The sequence below is a fragment of the Xyrauchen texanus genome, chromosome 35 (assembly GCF_025860055.1).
Source record: "Xyrauchen texanus isolate HMW12.3.18 chromosome 35, RBS_HiC_50CHRs, whole genome shotgun sequence".
Lineage (NCBI taxonomy): Eukaryota > Metazoa > Chordata > Actinopteri > Cypriniformes > Catostomidae > Xyrauchen > Xyrauchen texanus.
This window is the reverse complement of record NC_068310.1, coordinates 7,999,625-8,026,101: the sequence shown is the minus strand read 5'-3', so window position 1 is coordinate 8,026,101 and position 26,477 is coordinate 7,999,625. Positions and strand designations below refer to the sequence as shown.

Genomic DNA, 26,477 nt, shown 5'->3' with positions numbered 1-26,477 from the left:
CTCAGATAAAAAGCTTGACCAATTACTGTGCATTATGTCCAAAGAGATGCTCAACCTGACTTAGCCAAATAAAATCACATGATAATCATCATATCGTTCATTTTCAGTGCAAAATCCAATGTTATTTAGCGTAAATGGGGAAAGGTCATGAAAGAGTTGAGCTCAAATGCACCCCCAAAATAAAATAAACAAATAAATTATAGTTTGAGTAAAGACAATGAGGGCTATTATAAAGACCATTACCATTGTCTGTAACTGTTACGAATGGAGGCAGCGAAGCAGACGAGGAGATGCGGATCCAATCGCAGTTCAACTTTATTAAGTAAAGAAACAGGCAAAACACAAAATACGGGAACAAAGGAAAAACCCTCAATGGGGAAATAAAACATAAAACTAGAAAACACGGGCAGGGAACACATACCAGGCTAACAACAACATTCAACGAACGACAAGGAGTGAACAAAAAGCAGGGCTTAAATACACAGTGAGTGATGACAGAATGAGACACAGGTGAAAACAATGAACAAAATGGCAGTGATGATGGCAGGTGGATTCTGGGAAGTGTAGTTCTAAACAATGACAAGTGAGACAGTGGAGCTAAACAAGGGACAAAAGTGAAAACTATGGAATGCAAAGGTGACAAAAATGGCAGACAGAGGGCAACAGTGAAACAAGACAAGGAATTCCTAACATAGCCCCCCCTCAAGGATCGGATTCCAGACGATCAACATAAAACAAAAAATGTCCACTGACTGGGGGGGGAGCTTATGGTGGGCAGACAGACCAAGGGGGGCAACGACGGGCAGACAGGCAGTCCAGGGGGCAACGAAGGGTAGACAGGAAGTCCAAGGGGGCACAAAGGGCAGGCAGGAAGTCCAAGGGGGCACAAAGGGCAGGCAGGAAGTCCAAGGGGGCACAGATGGCAGGCAGGAAGTTCAAGGGGGCACAAAGGGCAAGGACAGGTTCAGGTGGTCTGGGAGCTGGCCACCGGGCAAGGACAGGTTTGGGGAACCTGGGAGGAGGCCACTGGACAGGGACTGGGTCAGGAGGCCTGGGAGGAGGCCACAGGACAGGGATTGGGTCTGGGGGCCTGGGAGGAGGCCACAGGGCGGGAACAGGGTCAGGAGGCCTGGGAGGAGGCCACAGGACAGGGACTGGGTCAGGGGGCCTGGGAAGAGGCCACAGGGCCGGGAACAGGGTCAGGAGGCCTGGGAGGAGGCCACAGGACAGGGACTGGGTCAGGAGGTCTGGGAGGAGGCCACAGGACAGGGACTGGGTCAGGAGGTCTGGGAGGAGGCCACAGGACAGGGACTGGGTCAGGGGGCCTCGGAAGAGGCCACAGGACAGGAACAGGGTCAGGAGGCCTGGGAGGAGGCCACAGGACAGGCACTGGGTCAGGAGGCCTGGGAGGAGGCCACAGGACAGGGACCGGGTCAGGAGGCCTGGGGGAAGGCCACAGGACGGGAACAGGGTCAGGAGGCCTGGGAGGAGGCCACAAAGGCGGTGACCTGGAAGGCTCTGGCGGTGAAGCCGCAGGAGGCTCGGGAGGCGGAGCCGCAGGAGGCTCGGGAGGCAGAGCCGTAGGAGGCTCAGCTGAGGGAGGCTCTGGAGGCTCAGAGGCCTCAGGGGGCGGAGCCGTGGGAGGCTCAGGAGGCAGAGCCGAGGGAGGAGGAACCATGGAAAGCTTGGGAGGCTCAGGGGGCGGAGCCGCAGGAGGCTCGGGAGGCGGAGCCGTAGGAGGCTCGGGAGGCTCAGCTGAGGGAGGCTCTGGAGGCGGAGCTGAGGGAGGCTCTGGAGGCGGAGCTGAGGGAGGCTCAGAGGCCTCAGGGGGCGGAGCCATGGGAGGCTCAGGAGGCAGAGCCGAGGGAGGAGGAACCATGGAAAGCTCGGGAGGCTTGAGAGACGGAGCCCTGGGAATCTCGGGAGGAGGAGCCCTGGCAGACTCGAGAGACTTGAGAGATGGAGCCCTGGGAGGCGGAGCCCTAGGAGGCTTGGGAGGAGGAGCCCTGGGTGGCTCGGGAGACTTGAGAGGCGGAGCCCTGGAAGGCTCGAGAGGCTTGAGAGGCGGAGCCCTGGGAGGCTCAAGAGACTTGAGGGGTGGAGCCCTGGGAGGCTCAAGAGACTTGAGGGGTGGAGCCCTGGGAGGCTCGAGAGGCTTGAGAGGCGGAGCACTGGGAGGTTCGAGAGGAGCCCTGGGAGGCTCAAGAGGAGCCCTGGAAGACTCGAGAGACGGAGCCCTGGGAGGCTCGAGAGGCTTGAGAGGCGGAGCCCTGGGAGGCTTGAGAGGCGGAGCCCTGGGAGGCTCGAAAGGCGGAGCTCTGGAAAGCTCGGGAGGCGGAGCTCTGGAAAGCTCGGGAGGCGGAGCTCTGGAAAGCTCGGGAGGCGGAGCTCTGGAAAGCTCAGGAGGCTCGGAAGGCGGAGCTCTGGAAAGCTCGGGAGGCTCGGAAGGCGGAGCTCTAGGAAGCTCGGGAGGCGGAGCTCTGGAAAGCTCGGGAGGCTCGGGAGGCGGAGCTCTGGGAAGCTCGGGAGGCGGAGCTCTGGGAAGCTCAGAGGGCGGAGCTCTGGGAAGCTCGGGAGGCTCGAGGGGCGCAGGCTCTAGGACGGGCATGACCATTGGCGCTGGCTTTTGGTCAGTCCAGGCTATTGGCATTAGCCCGGGAACGGTCGAGGCTACAGGCGCTGGCTCAGGGACAGTCGAGGCTACAGGCGCTGGCTCAGGGACGGTCGAGGCTACAGGCGCTGGCTCAGGGACGGTCGAGGCTATAGGCGCTGGCTCAGGGACGGTCGAGGCTACGGTCGCTGGCTCAGGGACGGTCGAGGCTACAGGCGCTGGCTCAAGGACGACCAAGGCGACAGGCACTGGCTCACTGACCTCTGAGGTGACAGGCACTGGCTCGCTGACCTCTGAGGTGACAGGCACTGGCTCACTGACTGTGATATGCGCTGGCTCACTGACCTCTGAGGCGACAGGTACTGGCTCACTGACCTCTGAGGCGACAGGCACTGGCTGGGTGACTGTGGTATGCGCTGGCTTGGGTTCGCTGACCGTGGCTGACGAGGGCTCTGGCTCGCAGACCGGGGCAGGCGAGGGTTCTGGCTCGCTGACCGTAGCTGACGAGGGCTCTGGCTCGCAGACCGGGGCAGGCGAGGGCTCTGGCTCGCTGACCCGTAGCTGAGCCGAGGGCTCTGGCTCGCAGACCGGGGCAGGCGTGGGCTCTGGCTCGCTGACCGTGGCAGGCGGAGACTGGGGAGCAGAAGCCTTTCCTCTTCTCCTCCTCCGCCGGGCGGACGAAGCTGGCAACGCTGGCTCGTTGGCCGTGGTAGGCGTGAAGGGACGAACCACGGGCGAAGGGAGAGTTACCACTGTGGGAGGAGTGGCAGGGTTCTCCTCGATGACGCACACAGTAAACGGTGAACCGCAGGCCAGCAGAGTCTCCTCCACGCAACGCGTGGAAGCGTCCAGCCGCGTTGCCTGTGGCAACCGCTCCTTGAGCGCACTGTTCAGGCTCGCCGGAAAAACCCCACCAGGTCGGAGTCAGGGAATTCGGTGGCACTCGCAATCGCGAGGAAATCGCGGATGTGGTCCTCCACCGGACGATTTCCCTGACTAAGGCTGAGCAGCTGACAGCTCGCTTTTCGAACCGCTGGATCCATGTTTGGTCGTTCCTTCTGTTACGAATGGAGGCAGCGAACCAGACGAGGAGATGCAGATCCAATCGCAGTTCAACTTTATTAAGTAAAGAAACAGGCAAAACACAAAATACGGGAACAAAGGAAAAACCCTCAATGGGGAAATAAAACATAAAACTAGAAAACACGGGCAGGGAACACATACCAGGCTAACAACAACATTCAACGAACGACAAGGAGTGAACAAAAAGCAGGGCTTAAATACACAGTGAGTGATGACAGAATGAGACACAGGTGAAAACAATGAACAAAATGGCAGTGATGATGGCAGGTGGATTCTGGGAAGTGTAGTTCTAAACAATGACAATGGAGTGAGACAGTGGAGCTAAACAAGTGAGACAGTGGAGCTAAACAAGGAACAAAAGTGAAAACTATGGAATGCAAAGGTGACAAAAATGGCAGACAGAGGGCAACAGTGAAACAAGACAAGGAATTCCTAACAGTAACATTATGTATGTGTGTGTGTGTGTATATATATATATATATATATATATATATATATAGAATAGAATTCAAAAAATATTTTATTCACATTACTGTATTCACACATTCTTAAATTACGTTTGTAGCATGAGTAGTTATTTAGTAATATTAGAAATTAGCGTAATTTAAACCAATTATTTCTACATCATGGTAGTATGTTTTTTAACTGCCTTTATGCTGATCTTATGTGGGTCATTTTTATTTGTATAGCACCTTTCACAACACACATCATTTCAAAGCAGCTTTACAGAAAAGCATGCATTAACAGGAAATAAAACCGTAATATCTATAAAGTCTTAAAGAGTCATCAATGTGTAGTTTGATTAAATACGATAATGAAGTGTATAAAAATAATTAATTAAATAATAATTGTATTTAGAAACCCAGTGAGCAAACTTGCATGCAAGGACAAAAACGGCTCAAGGAACAAAAACGAACAAAATATTTAGCAGAATGTAACAGAAACCGGGACAAAGGGATTTTCAATTGATCCAGAGTGAAACATTTATTTTTAAATACTGGTAACCGTTTAATTTTGTTCCAATTTTTTTATTAAATCAAAGGCCAAAGGGTTTATAACAACTATACCACTTTATGTTGCCTGAAGAAATAAAACTTGCTTTGATCATAAAGGAAACTGCTGCATCACACATTTCTTTGATATGATGCATTAACACAGATTTGATGCTGCAGGGTTTTGAGTGAGCAGCAGATCTGTAAATAAAATTATGCTTAACTGTTAATGAACTGCTTGTTATGATTTCTATGCTGACAAATCCACCATAGGGAAAGAAAATTGCATATTTCACTTATTTTGGTGAGGCAAGTGGCTTATTTTGAGCTTGTTTCTCTTGCGAGATCTGGTAACACTGCAATTGGTATTTCACACACCCTTAAGCGCAGAGTATTGTTAGAGAATATTGTAACTGTTCATTTATTTTGTTCTAACTGGTAACCTTTTGGAAGAGACCAGATAAACTGACATTTTTCTGTTATTCAGCCAAAAGAAAATCACCACATGGTGGAAAATAATCACTTCTGTAAATGTGTTCAAGCATAAAAAAAGTTTTTATTTTAAAAACCATCAAAATAGTAATTTAGTAATGTAAACAAGAGCAGTTTGCAGGTCTCAACTCCAACATCAAAAACACACTATTCTAATTCCTATAGTGGTAACCAGTTCTTTCTGGACCACTATTCATCTGCAGCACCATGGACAAAATGTATATATTAGCTCAGTTCTGTGCATGTGAATTGTACAGTATGTGACCAGAAAGACAGACATATCTTTCTGTTGTGTTGTCCACACTGACTGTCATCTCCTCTCATTGCAAAACAAATCCTATAGAAAACACTGGTAGTAACACATGAGTTCATTGTATAATGACTACTGTATAAACATACTACATTTGGATAAATTCACAAAAGTATCAGCACATAGAGTATATCAAAGTACTTTTTTCCCTGAGTTAAGGCTATTGCACATTTCTATGACTTCACATTTATAACCTCAGAGCCATCAGTCAGGATCACTGGTGTTCTGTCCTTCCAAATCTGCACAGACCTAATTGGACATAAAACAATATTTTTTTATATATTAAAACAATATAAAAGATGACAGACTGTAAGGCGTGGACTTCCTTTCTACATCCATTGACTGTTGGGTGCTAGAGCTCCGTGGTTGAGCGTTCCAATTTCTCGCATTCATTTGAATAGAAGTGGCACGTATCTGCTAAATAATCTCTGCTTATGCACTCTTTTATAGTTAAAAACTTCCTGTGCATTCCAGAACATATCTTATATTATGTCTAAAAATAACATTTTGCTTTAGGATATGAAGACCCACTTTATATTAAGTGTCTTCAACTACTATGTACTTAAGCATTTGATACTTATTATGTAATAATTATGCACATGCATACGGTATAGTTGAATTGCACTACCATTTAAAGTACCTGCATTTAATTACATCTGTAGTTACACTGTTATCCCTAAGCCTGACCCAACCTTAAACCTACCAGTGCAGCAACCCAAGTAGCATCAAATATGAATTTTGTGAGAGTTTTGCAGAACAACATGTAGTTACTCATAAGTACATTGTATTGTATTTTTATGTTAGTAAATAGTTGTTCAAGACACTTAATATAAAGTGGCAGAAGATCCAGATTTTACATTACCAAAGTACCAAAACTGACTATCACACATAAAACAAAAATGTCCTTAAAATGAAGCATTGAAATGTATTTTTATGAATTGAATTATGATTAAATGCATAGGCCCATTAATATGTAAAATTATTAAAATAGGCAGAACTGGAAAGTTTTGTAAAAAACAATTTATAAATGCATAAACTATGCATAAAAAAGGATCGATATCTTATTATAGCTCTGATAAAAACAGGTGAGGTAAATGATCAAATCATTTAAATGTTCCCTTCTGTCAGCCTTATATAAAGAAAAAAAGAGATAAAAAATATTGTCTTCATCACAACCCAAAACATTCATGACAAGTTCAAGATGTAATAATTTACTGGCTGGACAACCAAAACCCTTTGAAGGATTTTTTCTCAGTTTCAATGTAGTTACTATGTTTCAGCTTTATACTGTAGAGCAAAATTCTGGTCAACTACTTTAAATAGCATTTTTAGGCTTATACATTTCAGCTTTTACTGTACCTGTGTGTGGGCAGCGCACATTTGTGTGAAGGAGTCCTGCAGGTATTGATTACCAAATCCCATGATTCGACCGACTGTCTGGCCGCACAATCCAGCCACTTTGGCCGTAAAGTCCAGGGTGAAGGCAAGTCTGACCAGTTCCGGAGAAGCGTCTGTGCTCTTGGGAAGAGGACTGGGGATCTGGGCTATGTAGCCATCTGCCAGCTGCTGGAAGGAGCTGTAAGACAGCCTCTGGAGGAACACTTGAACACTACTGTTCCTTTTGATCTAGAAAGAAAATTATACAGAAATGCCATTAAGGGATCAAGCAACAGTTCAGTCATGAGAACTCTCAGAAAGATTTTGCATTTTAATGGGAAATTACACACTGATAGGATATTGGTCTTGGTGGACTAGATCAGTTATGCTGCTGCTGCTGCTACAGAGCAAGTACAGATACTTGCTACTGCTAGAACATACACAGACATGCTGAATTAAGCATGTGGACATGCTGCTACAAAATTATAAAAGCACAAAACATGCTGCATCAAAAATGTATAACATGCTGCTCCACAACTAGACATAAATACAATCCCTGTGTGGTAGATTTAGACCGGTGCTGCTGAGGTGAAGTTGTGCTGCAGTGAAACCAGCTTATCTTCAAAACTGAGCACATTTAAATGTTAGACAAAGAGAGAGATGCAAGTTGATTGGCTACCCAATTACATGTCAAAGGACTAATCAGCTTACGCCATGAGAGCCAATTGGCTTCACATATCACATGTGAGCAGCCGATTGGCAAACAGATGACAAGTTCAAAGAACCTATCAGAGTTTCATGCCTGAACTTAAGTCATTTATGTCAATATGCTAATTGGAGTCGGTAATTTAATGGCTATTTCCACAAAGAACTCGAGCAATATTGCATTTTGCCAAATATTTAGGATTCTATATACATCTTCAAAATATCTCCTTTTGTGTTTGACTGAGAAATTAATGTGAATGAACAAGTTGCAGACATCAACAAGTTACAGATATCAAACAATTAAAATGCATACCTTTTGATCAATAATATCTCCATGCTGCTTCAGTAAGCTGATAATTCTCTTAGTAGTGTCATCACCTATGGAGATAAATGTGTGATATACAACCTGTAGCATATGAATGTCAAAACTGTTAGTAGTTTTTAAATTGAAATGGGCTTGGTGTTTTAAAAATTTACATATGCATAGACCAAATAGAGAATAGTGTGGGAATTTTTACTGTTCTCAAATGTACTACTAGGTTTATGAGAGGGTGTCACCTGCAGGGCTGCTGTCATCTCCTAGACAAGCAGAAGAGGGCAGTAGATCAGAATCTTCTTTTGGACTGAACTGAATCGCCTTCACAATCGACTCTAGCTCCTCTGACACTCTCTCAAAGTATGCATTAGTAGAGTCCACACTCACAACTAAACAGAGCAGAGAAAGACAATGATTCAAATAATATGGTTATAAGTTATCGACCACCTATCAATTTAACAGAAGATAACTTTAAATGTTGTGGCCAACTACACAATAATACAAACTGCAGACAAAAAAATTATTAAAAAAAATAGGCAAGAAAGAGCTTCATCTAAGTCACAAATCAATATCTAATAAATGCAATTTCAAGATGTCAGGGTGCACAGGTTTATTTGAATGAGCTAAATTGTTCACATATTTTTATTATTGTTGTGTAATCGATTTACAGTCAAACTAACCCTGCTTACTTTCTTTATACATGTCCCTGGTCCTACTATGAATAATTCAACTGTGTACATTTATCCAAAGAAAAAAGTTTGCATTAAAATGAACGTGTTAATGCATGCGCTTTAAAACATTTACATGTACATTTTTTGTAGACGCGATTAACGCATTTAGTGTTAATAAAGCATAAACCAGCATAAACACTGGTTTGAGGAGCAATGGTAGGTTTGCAATGTGTCTGCCTGGAATCATTACACTGACGCACACACCAATACACACAACACAGTGATTCCGTGTCAATGGTCAATGATGGAGAAAGGATGATAATTATTGTACAAAACATGCTCAGCTTGCACTTGTGACAAAAATTCAAGAAGTTTGCATCCTCTGTAACGCACAATTTAATTACCAAAGAAGCAGGTAAAGTCTTAATTATCACTAAACTGTACGCTCACTACTGCTGTAGTAAAGCTGATAGCCACTGGGTCCATTCCAAAACTTAGAGAGCTGCCTCACTGTCTACTGCCTACATAGGCAGCTGCCTTCTATGGCAGCATCCTTACTGAAATGATGCCTCTTAAGAGAGTGATTTGGAATGCTCTACATAAGCAGCTGCTCCGCGTATCATTCAAATAGAGCTCCTCACGCCCAGAGAACGAGAGAATTATGCCGAGTTTACAATACCGATTTTCGCTCACCGACAGTTTTGTGGTGATCGCCGATAAAAGCCCAAAATCGTAGGCAAATCGGAGCTCACTCCCGTGAGCGACGATCGCAATGTACGAATTATCAAACACGCGATCTCAGAGATTTTCCGACGCATCGCCGATGTCAGCGAGATATTTTGAATGTTAAATATCTGGACCTGTCTGCAACTCCAAATCGTGCAATGTGAAATATGTTTTGACTGAATACAACTGCAGCGTTGACCTACAGCCAATGAGAGACCAAGAAACCGGGCACGGGAAGTTTCAGTGTGATGTACCTGCAACAGGCAACGGTATCGAGAAAGTCACATTGGACCGAAGCAATGGAGGAAAAACTAGTGGAACATTGGCAGGAGCACCAGATTTGATGTTTCTTCTGAACTGTACCACAACCGGGATGAGAAAGAGAAGAGTTGGAAGGAAATTGCCAATTCTCTTGGACAGTCAGGTAAACAAATAGATAGATTTTTCAGTACGAGGTACTTTTTCATATTGTAACCAATAAAATATATGATGCCTTTAGGCCATTAAAAACATACACATCATATTCTGAAATGCATAACATGTGATCATGCATTTGTTTTCATATCTCGTATCACTCCTCGCGTGTACTCTGTTGTGAAACGTAATTTGGAGTCCAGGCAGAGCTGTCGGTGATTCGTCAACAGTGAAATGTCTTGTAATGTGTTCACCCATGTCGCCGGTTCCTCTTGTAATTTGAAAATGCTACGACTTAGGCTATATGACAAGACAGACAGTTGTGTAATATGAATAGTACCACGATCCGACGTCTTTGAAAGTCGTGTAGTGTGTAGGAGGCATTAGCTCACAACGGATTTCATCACAGTTGATGCGAGAGAAAAGACGTGATCCTCCAATCCTCTAATGACCATAAATATGCACAGCACACACACATTTTGGGTAAAATAGTCAGTTTTGTATCTCATTAAATTGTTATTTACTGATCATTTTCAGAATTTAATGGTTTATATGTATATTTATCGTCTAAATTTCTCTCGCTTCGTCCGCCATCTTGGATTTATTTTTCCACCGAGCTCATCGTGGTGCATTCAGGGATCGCCTACAGGATACATACGATGATACCTTAGAATTTGGCCAAAATGAGATATCTTAAGAGGCAGCATAATTAAGATACCTTTCGGTACAGCCTTCGCATTGGGAGCACGCCTATATATTAAAATCCTTGAAATGTCTTAAAATTTGCCTGAATGTTCATTTTATGCTCAACACTCAGTGTGCTGAAAGTTAAAGTGAACCCGTTATGCAAAATTCACTTTTACATGGTGTTTGTACACAAATGTGTGTCGGCAGTGTGTGTACACAACCACCCTACAATGTTAAAAGTCCACCAACTCCTCTTTCTTATATTTCTATTAATCAAAAACAGTGTGTCAAAATGAATGGTTTTCGTTTCTGCACTAAAGTGACATCACATTAGAGCAGGCCTCGCCCACGACTGGTGATGGACTCCACCCTATTATCATAGATCCTCCCCTGAGTGATCTACACACAGTCCGCCATTGATTTCCACTATGGAGCAAATACAGTGAGAAGAATAATGTATCAGCTTCGTAAGCATAAGTGGCATAAGTGTTCTGTTTTTGGCTGTAAAAGTGAACATAAGAGTCTTAGTGTACTCACAGCATCAGAGCCACTGAAGACACAGTGGACAAGTTTTGTTTTTGAAGGATATATGCCCCAAAACATATAAAAATGTGTGTGTGGTTGTGCAAATCATTTGTGTGTGGTTTGCAAATCGCCTTTCCGATTTTGCTTGTTAGCTGATTCCACGGCTAATGCAGCTAAAGTTACAATTGTCTCTGTAACGGGGGCGGGCGCAGCAGCTCATTTGCACACACACGAAAACAGCATGTTTTTGATTCCACCCAAAAAGAGGCATTTACAACATGCTATAATAAATTATCCGTGAGGTATTTTGAGCTGAAACTTCACAGACACATTCTGGGGACACCTGAGGCTTATATTACATCTTGTAAAAGGGACATAATAGGTCTCCTTTAAAATGGTCTGATTCTGCCGTCTCACCATTTTGATTGCTGAACGAGATCCTCTTCAGAGATTTTTTTTTCCTAACCATCTCACTGTGGACAGATGAGCTTCCAACCGACTCATTAGGCCTCTGTTCTATTGTAGACTGTCCAGAGTCTGTTTCTAAAACACTCTTCCCTTTCAACTTCAGGTCAAACTTCTTCCTAGTGAAGAGGTTGAGAAAGCCCCTAAAGAACGATTTGCTTCTGCTTGGTGTTTTCCGGCTCTTTCTCTGGAAAGCAGGGTCTGCTATTGTGCATTCCGTGCACTCAGTGGTCTTTACAAGCCATTCGACGGACAATCGGTGAGCAGAGCTGTCACTAGATGCCCGTCTGGCTTGGCTTCCTTGCTCCTGCTCTTTGAGTTTTTTGCGTTGTTTCAGTTGATGTTTCTTGCCTCCATCATTCAGGCTGAGGCTGCGCTTGACGAACGTCTCTAACAGACATTTGGTGCATTTCTGATCCAACGAGAGCATTTGAGGACTATGAAAAACTGGCTTGGACATGTTTGTACTCTGCATCCAGGCTATCTATAAAACATGAAATAACATCATTATTACTGTCACAATGAAAACATACATGTACAAAGTTTCTTTATTCATGCACTTCTGAAAATGTACCACTGTTCATGTACTATAACTATAGTATTTGATATTTATCAAAAGGCAATTGCAAACTAGGGCTGGGACGAGTCATCGATTACAGAAATACGTCGATTTGCATAACATGCATTGGTGCGTCGCAATGTAATAATTAAAATGGCAGCCCCCAGTTTAAGCATGGATTCCCCGAAGAACAATCTGCAGCAAATGGTGATCTAAAGCTTGGGAGTATTTTAGGCGGAGTCCCAACAATGTGGTGCTGCGTAAGATATGCAAATTGGAAATGGCTTGAAGCGAAACACTTGAAGCGAAAGCATCCCGGAGCGCTTGTCAAAATGGTAGCACCGTATGTCCAGTTGACATAGTATTACAACACGTGTTTCTGTTAGTAGTAGTCACTTAAAATATATTTTCTAAATGTTTCCTCATCGCCCCCATGTTAAAAGTAATTTCTGCACCGCTGCTAACGTAACTTTACACCATGCGACATCTAATTTTGTTATTTGGCCGTTTTATATTTTCTGTTTACTTTAACGGCCATGCAGCCCTCTACATTGCGAGTAAATTTCGCATTATGAGACCAAAAACGTCTGTTATTAGCCACTGGCATGTAAATTTTCGCCAGTGAGCGCGGAGGAAAAATAACTTGTTTGGAGTATAAGTGACTGAGACACATCTCAGGGAACCGCACCGCTGACATCACAAGAGCAGCTCTCTTGAGAGTGTGTGAAGATAAACCACTTCTCAAGCGCTCTGCAAAACTCACGCCAAAATATAAACAAGGTATAAACGGATTCGTTTTGTGAACGCAAAGCGCTCCGGTTTCACTTTATGGCCATGTAATGTCAAATATCCGTGGTCATTGTGGGTTTATTCACGCAGTGTTAACATGCAGTGAGACAGAGGAGATGCTCTATTTCTGTGGAGATGATCAAATTCAAGAAACAGAAAAAGTCTTCCTTCATGAGAAATCAGGGCTTGTGAGTTAACCAGAGAGCCTTAAAATAATGTGTGAAAATGAAGAATATAAGGCAGAAATATTTTACTATTGCATAATATAATATATAATATAATAGCTACAGGTTAGCTGGGTTACAAAAGAAGGAAAAGAAAGCAAAACATTGAAAGTCCAATGGATCAAAAGTACATCGGACAGATAGGAGAGATATATTTGAGTTATTTAGACATATTTTGATAATTAAAATATTATTTAAATTATTTTATAATTTTATTTGACTGTCATTCATATGTTTTTGAAGCCTGAAAAGAAAGTCATATACCCTTATTTTATTATATGACCCAAGCTAAATTTGTATAAATTATTTTGTTGTGTGCATGAAGCACACATAGTGAGTTTGTATGGTAATGAATAATCATATTCGTGAAACACCTAAAACAGACAATTAATCATCATAGTCCTAAAACAGTAATCATAGTCATAATCACAATTATTTGTTTGACAATTTATTGTCGGCCAAATTTCACAATCGTGACCCCTAATTTTCATTTTTAGGTTACTACCTTATGAATTGTTTTGTTACAAATGTTTCTTTTACAGAGAGTTGATTAAGAATGCACAAGTTTTAGTTATTCCTGTTAGAAAAACATTTAAGTGTTACTCAAATTGCACTAATTTTATTGTAAAATAATTTTATGTTGGACTGCTAAACTCGAGGTTGCACAATGTTTTGATATTCCTCCTGAAAGTGACTTGAATTTTACATTTTGTTTAATTTATTTTGTTGTTGGATTGCTAAATGTCCTTTTACTCGAATTGTAAATGTAAAATGGTCTGCACTTATATAGGTGCCTTTTTAACCTTAACGGTATTCAAAGTGCTTTACACTGTGACACATTCACACACACATTCATACACCAATGGTGGCAGAGCTGCTATGCAATGCACTAGCCTGCCATTGGGAAAAAGTTCTTACTTAAAACAACAAAACAAATGTAAAATTCAAGTCACTTTCAGGGGGAATATCAAAACATAGTGCAACCTCGAGTTTAGCAGTCCAACATAAAATCTCTCCAAAATAAAATTAATGTTGGACTGTAAAATGGAGATTACCAGTTAAGACAGGGCTATTTTTGTTGCAGAATAATGCGCTGCAGTGCACAATTTGTTTCTTGTGCATTTGTTTGTGTTTAAGAGAAGATAATTTATTAAAATATTGAAATATTAATGAGACAAGTTTTTTATATTTATTTTGGGTTAATTAATTGTTATATTAATCAATAAATAATAATACAAAAATATTTAGAAAACATTATATTGATTACCACAACGTTTTATTTTGACTTGTCACTCCTTTTCTTTACAAAGCAAAACTCGAGGTTACAGTGAGACATCTACAATAAAAGTAATTGGGGACAAGATTTTGGAGGGTTTAAGGGTAGAAATGTGAAGCTTATAATTTTATAAAACACTTCTATACAATTTTCTATTGAAACTCCTGCACTGATTAAGCTGTATATTTGTTTAAATTGTCATTTTTGCGGTCGTTTTAGGGTTTACAGTGTTTCGTTGTCATTGCAACAAAGTTGTAAAATTGTATGTAACTTTACAGGTTAGTAAGTGATTTTATTACACAGCTCTCTGGAATACTCTATTCTGATTAGTCAATGGTGCCATCCAGTGGTCAGATATTGCTCTGTAGCAACCACACATCTGAGGATTTAGACATATCAGACCATTCATCTGGGTTATGCAGTTTTCTCTCCTGCTTATGTCTCCAGTTTATGCCTTGTGGCTATACTTTAAAAACAGTATTTTCACGTTTTCTGATTGGGTCCCATTCACTTCCATTGTAAGTGCCTCACTGCAAATGAGATTGTTTTGCTGGTTTTTGAGTGTGTGTGTGTTTATATATACATATATATATATATATATATATATATAAAATGAGGGACAAATCAAAATAATTTTTATGGTATTCAGAATTATATCACAAATGCCGTTGATTGAGCTTAACTTCTACTGAGCCAGGAATATACCTTGTACACTTAAATAAACTATAACTGCAACAAGCTGCTTTTTATGCAGAGTAACTACTATAACTATAATAATAAACAAGCTTATTACATATCATCTTACAACTATAAATGATAACTTATTGCAAACTAAACATTTAAATGAAAAAAACATATTTACAAAATTTCAACCAAAATACCAGTTAATTAAAACATAGTATACATGTGTAAGGGTGCATTTTAAAAATTAGGATGATATATTACATTAAAATATGATTTGATGAAATACTTTAATTTATAGCAACAGTTGTGCAAAATGGCCGAATGTGAACAAACAACTGAAATGAAACGGGGCGGAAGTAACACTAGTTTCCTCTGCAAGTGTAGGGCATAATTTATCGCTGTTTACTATGTCTGCCTTCTGGAGCCTCAAGCTTTATGAATCTCAAACTATTGCACATATGAACACATTTAGGAGAAATGCTTCTGTTCAGGTTAGATAGAATTAAAGTTAAGTTAAACTAAACCTCACCTTCTGGAAAGTTGATGACTATTGGATGTAAAAGCAGAGATTTTTGATAGAAGACACTTTAAAGCATTTTGCTAGCGGATAACTCTCCGGTAGTTTCTTGATCTACACAAAACTGCAAGGTCACGTGACATCGCTGGACCCGCCTACGTCATGAATATTTATGACTAGCACCTCGTGAATAATCATTACAGGATTTTAGCAGATGTCGAAAAGAACTCCAGCAGGATTCATTTAAGTGGTATCTCGGTACATCTGTAAAAGACACGTCATTGTTGCATATTCACGAATGAAGAGTAATGCACCTTAAAACTGTCCACACGATGGCGCAATTTATTTAAAGTTAATTCACTTATCGCTGAACAAGTGTTTTCTCCTGCTGCTTGATAGAAATCAATTCAAGACAAGTTTATTCTTAAAGCACATTTAAAAACAACAGACGTTGAAAAAAAATGCTGTGCAATAAGAAATCCAAGTATAATAATAAAGCATACATTTTTATAATTTAAATTAAATGGAAATCACACTAGGAAAACAGTAATTAACAATTACAAAATTAACAGAAATATAAAAAGGCATAAACAAAGAAACACAACTAGGATACAAAAATTAAACCTCTTTTCACCTCAAACTGCTTTAAAAGCCGAATAAAAATAAATAAATGTATAATAATAATAAAAAAGTGCCATTCAAATGGATTTAAATATAGCAAGGGTCGGAGAACACCTAACTGTTCCACAACTAATGGGAATACGTATTTAAAATAAAAAATATAAGTAACTGTATTCCACTACAGTTACAATTTAAATCATTGGTATTTAGAATACAATTACATTAAAAAGTATTTTGATTACTGAAAAGATTGCTTTGCAATTTTTTGTCATTTGTTTCATTTACTATTTTGTCCTTTCAGATGGAAAACATTTTATCCATATAAATGATGTGATCCAAAGTAAGTTTAGAGCAGAAGAAAAATAAATAAATCTTGTGTAAATTGTCAGCTTTACGCTAAGCTAAAATGCTATTTCTAGCCATTTTACATGCACGTTACCAGGCACAATTATATTTTTTATTAAGAAAATTCACGTTGGATCATAATTTCCAAGACCTTTGATATTAGGGCAAAAATGTATTCTTAATAATTTTTGTAATGTTTTCCTGTAAAATATATATATAAAAAAAATCCTTAAAACAAGATCAGTTTGATTTATCTTGTTTAAGAAAAAAAACTGCATAAGATATTTAGGCTTTTCAGAGAATGTATTTTTAATGTGTATTTTGTCTTACTGTACTGGCAGAGTTTTATAATCAAAACAAGTGAAAAAGTCTACCAGTGCTGAATCAGTAATCCAAAGTATTTAGCACATTATTGACCTTGAGTAATTTAACAAAATATGTTACAAATTACAATTTACAGTATGTATTCTGTAATCTGTAGAGGAATACATTTCAAAAGTAACCCTCAAAACCCTGGCTGTAATCAAGGAGGCTGGCGTCGGGAAGTTGCTGTGCCACTACCTGCACCTCCTTGGAGAGTAAGAGTAACAAGCGGGTCGCCCACTGATCAGGAGGCCACCTCCATACCTCAGCTGTCCTCTCGAAGAGGTCGACGAAGGCCTCCGGATCATAATTTTGGCCCCATCTTCATCAGTGCCACAGGTGGGGTAGGCTCCAGGGAGGTCGCAGCACCAGCCCCCTCCCTGGCAATCAGGCTCCAGAGCACCTGCTGGTCCTCCGCTTGTGCCTGGAGCAGGACTTGGAAGCGTACCTCCATGAGGGCTTGATGCTGGTTCTGCTGGATGCTGGTGAGGGTCTTGAAGACTTCTCCCAGCGGTGAGGACACCATCATAGCGTTCTCCTCCAAAGCTGGGTTTTCACTGTGATGTGATCGGTTTGTAGGCAAAGGAGGACTCAGGAGACAGTGAACAGTTGAGTGTTTTATTTGACACTTCAGCTTCACACACACACACACACACACACACACACACACACACACACACACACACACACACACACACACACATAGCAAAAATGGCTCTTGGTGGCCAACACAAAATAGCTTTCTGTCTGTCTCAGGCAGTCTGTGTTGCTCTGGGCCACCCTCTCTCTCCCTTTTGCCACTCTGGTGAGACTTATCAGGTCTCCCTCCGCCATCACTATAGTGAGAGACAGGTGTTGGACTAATTACAGCCACTTTCCCACTCCCACGGACAGACACGTGACAAATTTCATTGTTGAGGTTTATGGTGGCATATTGCCTTCATATGTCTCCTACTAAATTGGCATAAGTGTAGTTATGGGCTATGCAATTAATTAAAACTATGCCTATGTTTTGCATGCTTGGCCATGCAAAACTTGCTGCCTTGATCCTAGGGTGTTGTGGGTGGTAGCTTTGCACTGGGGCCCATAAGATCCAAGTTACACCACTGTTGGGAGGAGTTACGCACCGTTTAGTACTTTTTGTGGTTTTGTTTATATAAAAATTATTTTGTCTTTTAGTTATCATAACCTAAAATGTAGAGTTAGAATAATTGCCCTGGATTTAACGTTTTTGTTGGCTAAACTTGTGATAAGTTATCAAACTTAGAAAAGTAATTCAGGGGGACTTGGGTAGCTCGGCGAGTATTGACGCTGACTACCACCCCTGGAGTCACGAGTTCGAATCCAGGGCATGCTGAGTGACTCCAGCCAGGTCTCCTAAGCAACCACATTGACCCGGTTGCTAGGGAGGGTAGAGTCACATGGGGTAACCTCCTTGTGGTCGCAATAATGTGTGGTTCTTGCTCTCAGTGGGGTGCATGTTGAGTTGTGCGTGGATGCCACGGTAACACGCTCAACAAGACACGTGATAAGATGCAGATTGACAGTCTCAGACGCAGAGGCAACTGAGATACATCCTCCACCACCCAGATTGAGGCAAGTCACTATGCCACCATGAGGACTTAGAACACATTGGGAATTGGGCATTCCAAATTGGGGAGAAAAGGGGAGAAAAAAAAAAAAAAAAGAAAAGGCCATCATGCTCTCATATTCAGATTCCCAGCATGCACCAAAGCATGAATCATTTATGTAAATTGCAGTGTTACTGTCTTACTTATTTTTACTGTTTGTTACTTTTATTCATGCTGTCGGTTGTTGTGTTTGTGGTCACTTTTAATAATTTGCTGTGGCGCAGTAATCCATAGCTCATGTTTTATTTTTTTATAAATGATATGTATGTTGATTGTCACCATAATTGTGATTTGTGTGTTAAGTGTTGATGCTCATTTGTCTGCTTAGCAACAATCTTAAATCTGAATGTGTAAGAAAAAGAGGTATCATATTATGGTCTGTTACCAATAACTTGCCATTTACTAGCACATGAAACAGCCCTAACTACTTCCATGATTATCAATATGAATAATTAATGATAAAATGAATTGCACTTCAATATTCAGTTTGAACTGAATCAGGATAAAGTTGACTGAAAATAAGTTAACAAATGATTTACATTTAAGTCAACTTTGTGTTTTTTTAAACAACATTCCATCTCAAGTTGTCCTGCGATTTTAAGGCAGCACAAACACTTACTTTTTTAAAGTTGAAACAAGCTTTCTTTTTTTTTTTTTTTGTGTATGGTCAAGAATAATAGTGCTTTTGCCTAAGGAAAAGGGAGATGAAGATGACAATTGTTATTAGGTTGGCTTGTAAGAGCCAACCTACTGATCTACTATTTAAGCATCTGCTTCTTCTAAACAAAAATGTAAACAGTATCTCATCTGAGAGCTTTAAAGCTACAACCACCAAACTCGGGTCAGTCCTTCAGACTGTTCTGACTCGGGTTGTTTTATCTTTTCCATCTGATCGGACTTCAGGTATTCCCATATCGGACTTCTGAACAGGACTGATTTTACATTGACTCCCATTCAAGGTGTGAAAACCTTTTCCTGTAATGACTCCTACTTACATTGCAGAGACTTCTGGGTTATTTCACTCAGGATAAGAAAGGAGTCATATTAAGTTTCACCTTGTTACCTGCTTAGCAACCAAATGTGGTTACCCTAGCAACCAAGTGAGAAATCACAAATCTCTGCACCAGAATATCGTAGAGACTTCTGAGTTGACTTATTTCACTCAGGATGGAAAGGACGCTTGATAAGTATCACCCTGGTAACTAATAATATAATATTTCCCAACCTTTTAGTAATATATATATATATATATATATATATATATATATATATATATATATATATATATATATATTACTAAAAGGTGGGCTGCAAGAAAGTCGAGTGCCGTAAGGCTGTACATATTACGTCACACGCACAGGCACACACTGCCTGCTCGCAATGGGAAGAGTGCAATGGTGCACCTGCAAAATTTCTTTCCATCTGTTGGGAAATATTATATCTTTACCATTACTATTTTATTAGTAGTTGTCGGAGGAAAAATATGTAAGTTTGTGGATGTCATTTATATTTAACTGCGAGGTCTAAACTGAGGAGTTTTCATGTGTGCTGGATTTTCCGTTTGAGAGGAAACTTTGTGAAGGACACAAGATCGAAAGGGAAGATTTCTGCTCATACACACATAAACTGAATTGAGTTCCACAAATGGACATTTATTAAGGGGAAATTTTCATATCCTGGACACATTTTGGAACTTTGAATTCCTCAGCAGATCTCCATCTAAATAATCAAACATATATTGTTTCTTTATTTTATTTAAAATTTCTTATGTTTATTTATTTTATTTTATTTTTTATTATTTATGTGCTAATGTGATGTTAAATAAAATGAACAAGTTATATCTACATGTGCCTTGTTCATACAAAGTTATGTTTTGGATTATGTTCTCATCTTTGAGTCAAAATGGTGAAATTCTGATACTTTGGCAAGTACAATTAATTGATTGGGTATTCGTATTTAGAATATCATAGTCAGAAATATTGTGAAAACCCAGAACTCCAGAATAGGGTACACACTGTTATTAGAACAAAAATCACTGTTGTTAGAGCACAAAAATGCAGACTGCCATGACATCTGGGGTAAGTAGATAAGACTCAGCATAAAGATGGTCGATGCCAGTCAGCAACTACACAATTTACAATGACTAGTTTTGTTGATAATACATTAGATGATTTGGGTGACCAGCTCTTAGCACAGATAAATAGTCTAGCTCAGGGGTGCCCACACTTTCTTGCGTGATGATCTACTTTTAAATGACCAACTCAATAAGATCTACCAACTAAAAAAACACAGTTTCATTTAAAAAAAGAAAATGCTTGTTGGGACTACTGCATCTATCCCTACATGGAATTCATCTTCTATTTAATAAAAAAAATATAATAATGTTCAATGTTGATATCATTCAGTTTTAAAACTAAACCCAAAACACATACAGCACAATAGATTACAATAGCCAGGGCATTTACCCTATTCTGATGACTTGCACTGAATGGAATCAGACAGTTTTGCATAATCCGGGCAGTAGCATAGCAATTTCGCGCTCTGTTCTCAGAACCCCTTGGAAGGCGCATATGCGCAAACCTAGTTTTCATGGCAACTGAATAAACAAAAATCTCGCCTGGTCAATATTTACTCGTCAAGAGCAAGTCAGACAGAAACTAAAAGAAGGAAAGACATTATAAAAATAAATATAAAAATGTAACGAAAGTACATTTAAATTGTGTGCGATCTACCAGCATTGCCTTTGCGATCGACGTATTGGGCACCCCTGGTCTAGCTCAATTGCGTTGTGTTAATGCTGATGAACTTAGCCAACAGGTTGCAACTAATCTCATCAGGTCTGAAAGCTCTGACAGTGGTCCTTCAACCTCCACATCTGCTCAGAGAACACGATCGACCAACTTGCCAGCCACAGCTGCAGAGTCTATTTCTATTTGTCTATTTTTCATTATGGTAGATTTACCTGTGGGGAGAAGGTTGGAGAATGGAGCATCTGCTACATTCACTACACCACCGGAAGTACAGAGAGTGATTGTAGAACATGTAGTGAAGCACGATACAGAATTCATTGCACAATCATCTTCACCAACTAAAATACGTATCTTTTCTGGCACTTGTCCCAGACCTAATAGTGAGGTTTATTTTGCCATATGGAAAGTGTATGTCAAACAAGTACTGACAAATATGTCTCTGTCTGACAGTGGTAAAAGAAGGCATATCCTAGACAGTCTTCTTCTCCCGGCTTTTAATGTGCTCTTAGTGCTGGGGCAAATGCACCACAGAAGTAGGCAGAATTAGCTAAGTCTAGGACTAAAAGTAACCAGACATTAAGTAAGAAACAAGCAGATAGTCCACTGCAACCAAATGCACAGGGTATGAAGGGTGGAGAAGGCCATCAAACTCTGTCAATATCCAAACCTCAGGATAAATCAGTGCAAACTGGTAGGTTTTGCTACCGTTGCGGGGAAGATTCACATTACTTGCAGCATTGCACCAATCTAGATAATGCATCCGTAGTACAGCAAAAACTGGTGCAGAAACATGAACAAAAGTATAAAAAAAGATTTATAGAAGAGTCAATGTCAAAAATTCAGTATGCCTTACCAGTAGTCTTGGTGAGAAAGAAAAATGGCGATTTTAGAATGGTGGTTGACTACAGGAGACTAAATAGTCTAACAAAGAGAGATGCATATCCTCTTCCCAGGATCGAGGAAACTTTTGCTCTGTTGTCAGGTTCAAAGTGGTTCTCAGTGTTAGACTTGAAGAGTGGATATTATCAGCTAGATGTGGAGGAAAAGGACCATTCCAAAACAGCATTTTCCACCCCCTTAAGGAAACTGGCAATTCACAGGGGGTTATAAACTCTCCTGCAACTTTTCAGAGAACAATAGAGAAAGTGATGTCTGGTCTTAACATGCAGAAAGTTATAGCATTCCTGGATGATTTAATGATCTTCTCGGATACCCTCGAACAGCATGAGGAAAGATTAATGAAGGTACTTTATTTTATCTCCGCATTTGGGCTGAAATTGGCACCCACCAAGTGCAAATTCTTTCAGACTTCTGTAAAGTACTTGGGGCATGTAATTTTTGCCCAAGTAATACAGCCAGATCCTGACAAAATTTCTGCCATTAAGGATTGGCTAGAACCAAAAACTGTCAGGGACCTTAGATCTTTTCTAGGGTTTGCGGGATACTACCGCCAATTTGTGGAGAACTTTTCTCAGATAGTTAGACCTTTGAATGCATTACTCCAAGCAGAGTTCTCAATTAGACACAAAGCATCATCTCATCGTACAAGATGCAAAACGCAGTCTTTATTCGGTAGGTGGGATGCTTATTGTCAGGCTGCCTTTGAGAGGGTAATCCAAAAACTCACGTCTGTGCTGATTCTTAGATTTGCAGATTGGAAACTACCTTATATCCTCCACACTGATGCTAGTGTCACAGGCATAGGTGCAGCCCGGTATCAAATACAGGACGGTAGAACCCAAGTTGTTTCTTATGCTTGTCGTGGTCTTTCCAAAAATGAGAAGAATTATCCCTTGAACAAGCTGGAATTTTTGGCTCTAAAGTGGGCCGTATGTGAAGAAGTTCATGATTTTTTGTATGGCGCAAAGTTTACAGTGTTGACAGACAACAACCCACTGACTTTTTTGCTTACCACTGCAAAATTGGACGCAGCTGGTCACAGGTGGCTTGCTGCTGTATCGATGTATGATTTTGACATAAAATACAGAGCAGGAAAGACAAATATGAATGCAGATGGGTTATCTAGAAGGCCTCAAGAGCCTGCAGTGGATGATGATGATGATTCTGTGCAGATTGATGAGAGGGTGGCCCATACTCATGTGCCCCACATGTGTTTGGGCAGCTCGAAAATGAGGTGATATGCTTGAAACATCTTGTTCATTGTAGACTGAACAGAGTACAGCTAAATGGAGATGGCAACATGCCGCATTATTTGGACAGCATTACTCTGACTGTTGAGATGCTCATGTGTGATGAAAGTGCAGTCCCAGATGATCTGAGTGAGACTGAGCCATGTCAACTGAACCAAATCAACTTTACCCAGTATGACCCCTAAGGGTGATTAAGTGATGGTGTGCTATATCGACAGCCCTAATATATATACAACTGTTAGTTCCAGTCCTCATATCTGATAGGACGAGAGACGTTCTATGAGTGCTAATCGTCTCACACCATCAGCACCCGTACGCTTCACTGTGTGTATCACTCCGCTTGTGTTCGTACCATTCTAAACTAAAGTGTAAGAGCAGTGCAGATGTGTTGAGAGCCATCTGTCTTTTTACCTTTAATTATGTGACATTACATATTTTATCCAGCAGGTGGTGGCAAAAGACCACTTTTGTGTGTAATAAAGTTAATTTACTTTATATGATGCTTTAAGCCAAGTGTCATGCTTAAAATAATAATATGGTGAGACTATGTTAAGAAGAAAGACACAAGAATTTCAGATGGGTCTATTGCCTGCCTGATCACAATCACTCCATATCGTATTGCTTCCAGTGAACAGTAGACAAGCCAGAGTCCAAGTGTCCATCCAGAGTCCAGAGCCATATCCAAAATCTTTCTGTTCTTTACCAAAAAAAACAAAAACAGGAAAGCCATCAGATGCCTAGACCTCCTCTGTCACATTTATGTGTTTAGATCTTTTTTTCATTTCTTTTATTTTGGATGTTCAGTTCATGTTTTATGGTCATGTGATATCCTGTTTCCCTCCATGTTCATGTGTCTTGTTTTCATTGGTTTATTGTCTTATTAACTCATCAGTCTTGTCATGTCATTGGTTCATGTATTAGTATCTAGTTATCTTGTTATTAATTATGTATTATGATGTTATTAGTTTAGTGTTATTATGTTTATGTCATGTGGTTACCCATGTCCTTGTATTTATCCCTCATGTTTGCCATTGTTTTTTGTCAGGTATTGTTTATGTAACATTGTTTGGAGGTCAAGTCCAGTACATTTATTTTTCTGTTTCGTTCACCATGGCCACCGAGCCAGGGTTCCCCGTCATGGCCACCGAGCCAGCATCCCACGTCATGGCCGCCAAGCCAGCATCCCACATCATAGCCGATGAGCCAGCATCCCACGTCATGTCCAACAAGCTTGTGCCACCTTCTACTGCAGATCCTGAGTCTACTCCATGCCATGTCACAGCCACACCTCGCCCAGCTCTATACCATGTAACAGCCATGCCTGAGTCTGCTCCATGTCACAACCATGCCTCAGCTTGCTCCATGCCATGTCACAGCAATGCCTCGGCATTCTCCATGTCATGTCTCAGCCACACCTAAGTCTGCTCCATGTCATGTCACAGCCACGCTTCAATCTGCTCCATGACATTTCACTGCCATGCCTCAACCTGCTTCATGCCATGTCACACCTCGGCCTGCTCCATGCCATGTCACAGCCAAGCTTCAGTCTGTTCCATGCCATTTCACAGACTCGCCTCTGCTCCACGGCCCACGCCTGCTACGGGGAATGAGCCAATGCCCATGACTGCTACGGCCAACGAGCCAGCTCCCATGCCTGCCACAGCCTACAAGACAGCTCCCACGCCTGCCACAGCCAACGAGCCAGCGTTGCAAGCCCCGTCCATCCCAGAGCCAGCATTGCAAGCCTCAGAGGCCACGTTATGCCATGCTGCCATTCCAACCTCATCTTGCCATGTTACCATGTCTGTCATGTCAAGTGACCCAGCCTTGGTCCTTTGAGCCTCCTGCTCCAACCTTGCTTTGAGTCTTCGGCTACTCTCCAGGTTCCCAGTTCTCCAGTTTCGCCCCTCAAGCCTCTCACGGCTCCACATTCCATGGCTCCAACTTCCACTGGCTCCACTAATTTTCCTTATAGGTTTGTCAGTTAGTAAGGGATCATGTATTGATTGATTAGATATTAAGGAGTATAGAATGTAAACAGTAACACAAATAAGAGTGAACATTATTGTCCAATTGTGATATGCTATATAATCTTTGACTATTCAAGTCTTTTTTGGAATTAAAAAACTGGGATTACAAGCAACACATTTTCAGGTATTCCATGCCATTAACAGCTATGACGATATGGTTGGAGGAATTCCTGACCCCCAGCTGACCTTGGTGGTTGCATATGTGTTTTCCTGGCCAAAAGATTGAGTGGTTATCTAGTGTGGATAAATGAGCTTAACCTGCATGTCATGTAACGTTTTTATCGGGCTCCATTTGAGAGAGTGAAAAAAATGACCACAGCTTCACCAGAGGGTAAAGATGAATCAGACAATAGTCAGAGAGTCCCATCGCTGCTCTAGGGACAGAGCGATATGCATCCTTTATTGTTGTGAAGCAATGATCCAATGTATTTCTGTCTCTAGTGGGGCATGTAGTGTGCTGTCTGTATTTTGGCAGTTCACGGGTGATGTTGGCTCTGTTAAAATTGCAGAGAATAATAATAAGTGATTCCGGATATTGTTGTTCCATGTCTTTGACACATATGGAGGAATATAAACGCTTACCAGAATAAATGAGAAAAACTCCAGCGGTGAGTAGTAAGGCTTACAGTTTATAAAGAGTGCTTCCAAATTAGGACAGCACATCTTCTTTACAGTTGTTACATCTGTACACCAACTTTCATTGATGTAAAATCATGTTCCACCATCAGGGTTCAGATAGACTTAGATAGAAGTGAGTAGATTTCACTGAGCTGCTACAAACAAATTGCTTCACCTACAGCAAATGTCTTTGCTTTTAATCTCCAACTTGGTCAAGACCTGGATTAAAACACCAAATCTCCCAACTAAATTAAACAACACATTAATTCCAAACTAAGCATTAAGCTCTGGCAGAAACAGAAAGTCTTTCTCTGCTGAGAAAAACAAACAAAACAGTTGTTTGCAGTAAAGGACAACATTCTGCAAATTAGACAGAGATGCAATAAGCAGCCATCTCCACAATGTAGGCCATAAAGTAAAACATGTTTAGAGCCCAGTCAAGTGATAACATCCTCAGAGATAAAGCTAAAACTGGAGGGGTTTTCTTAAAAAGGCTATTCTTAAAAAATAAATTAAAGAAATAAAAGAAACACTGTTAATATTAGG

General features: G+C 41.0%; 1 protein-coding gene across 1 annotated transcript; it reads right to left on the bottom strand.

The window, feature by feature from the left end:
* Window positions 1–5,230: 5,230 nt before the first annotated feature.
* Window positions 5,231–15,552, bottom strand: LOC127628887 (uncharacterized). The gene is made up of 6 exons (XM_052105840.1): window positions 15,436–15,552; window positions 11,327–11,858; window positions 8,129–8,275; window positions 7,884–7,948; window positions 6,848–7,114; window positions 5,231–5,737 (listed from the first exon to the last, which is right to left on the bottom strand). Exons 2-6 carry the CDS (start codon window positions 11,847–11,849, stop codon window positions 5,693–5,695), a joined length of 1,047 nt encoding a protein of 348 aa, XP_051961800.1. The 5' UTR covers window positions 11,850–11,858; window positions 15,436–15,552; the 3' UTR covers window positions 5,231–5,692.
* Between the last annotated feature and the right edge of the window lie 10,925 nt (window positions 15,553–26,477).

Coding starts and splice junctions, on each gene's coding strand:
- LOC127628887 (XM_052105840.1), bottom strand. CDS start 11,849: ATGCAGAGTACAAACATGTCCAAGCCAGTTTTTCATAGTCCTCAAATG. Junction 8,276..11,326: donor CTCGTTCAGCAATCAAAATG/GTGAGACGGCAG, acceptor TGCTCTGTTTAG/TTGTGAGTGTGGACTCTACT. Junction 5,738..6,847: donor TGTGCGCTGCCCACACACAG/GTACAGTAAAAG, acceptor ATGTCCAATTAG/GTCTGTGCAGATTTGGAAGG.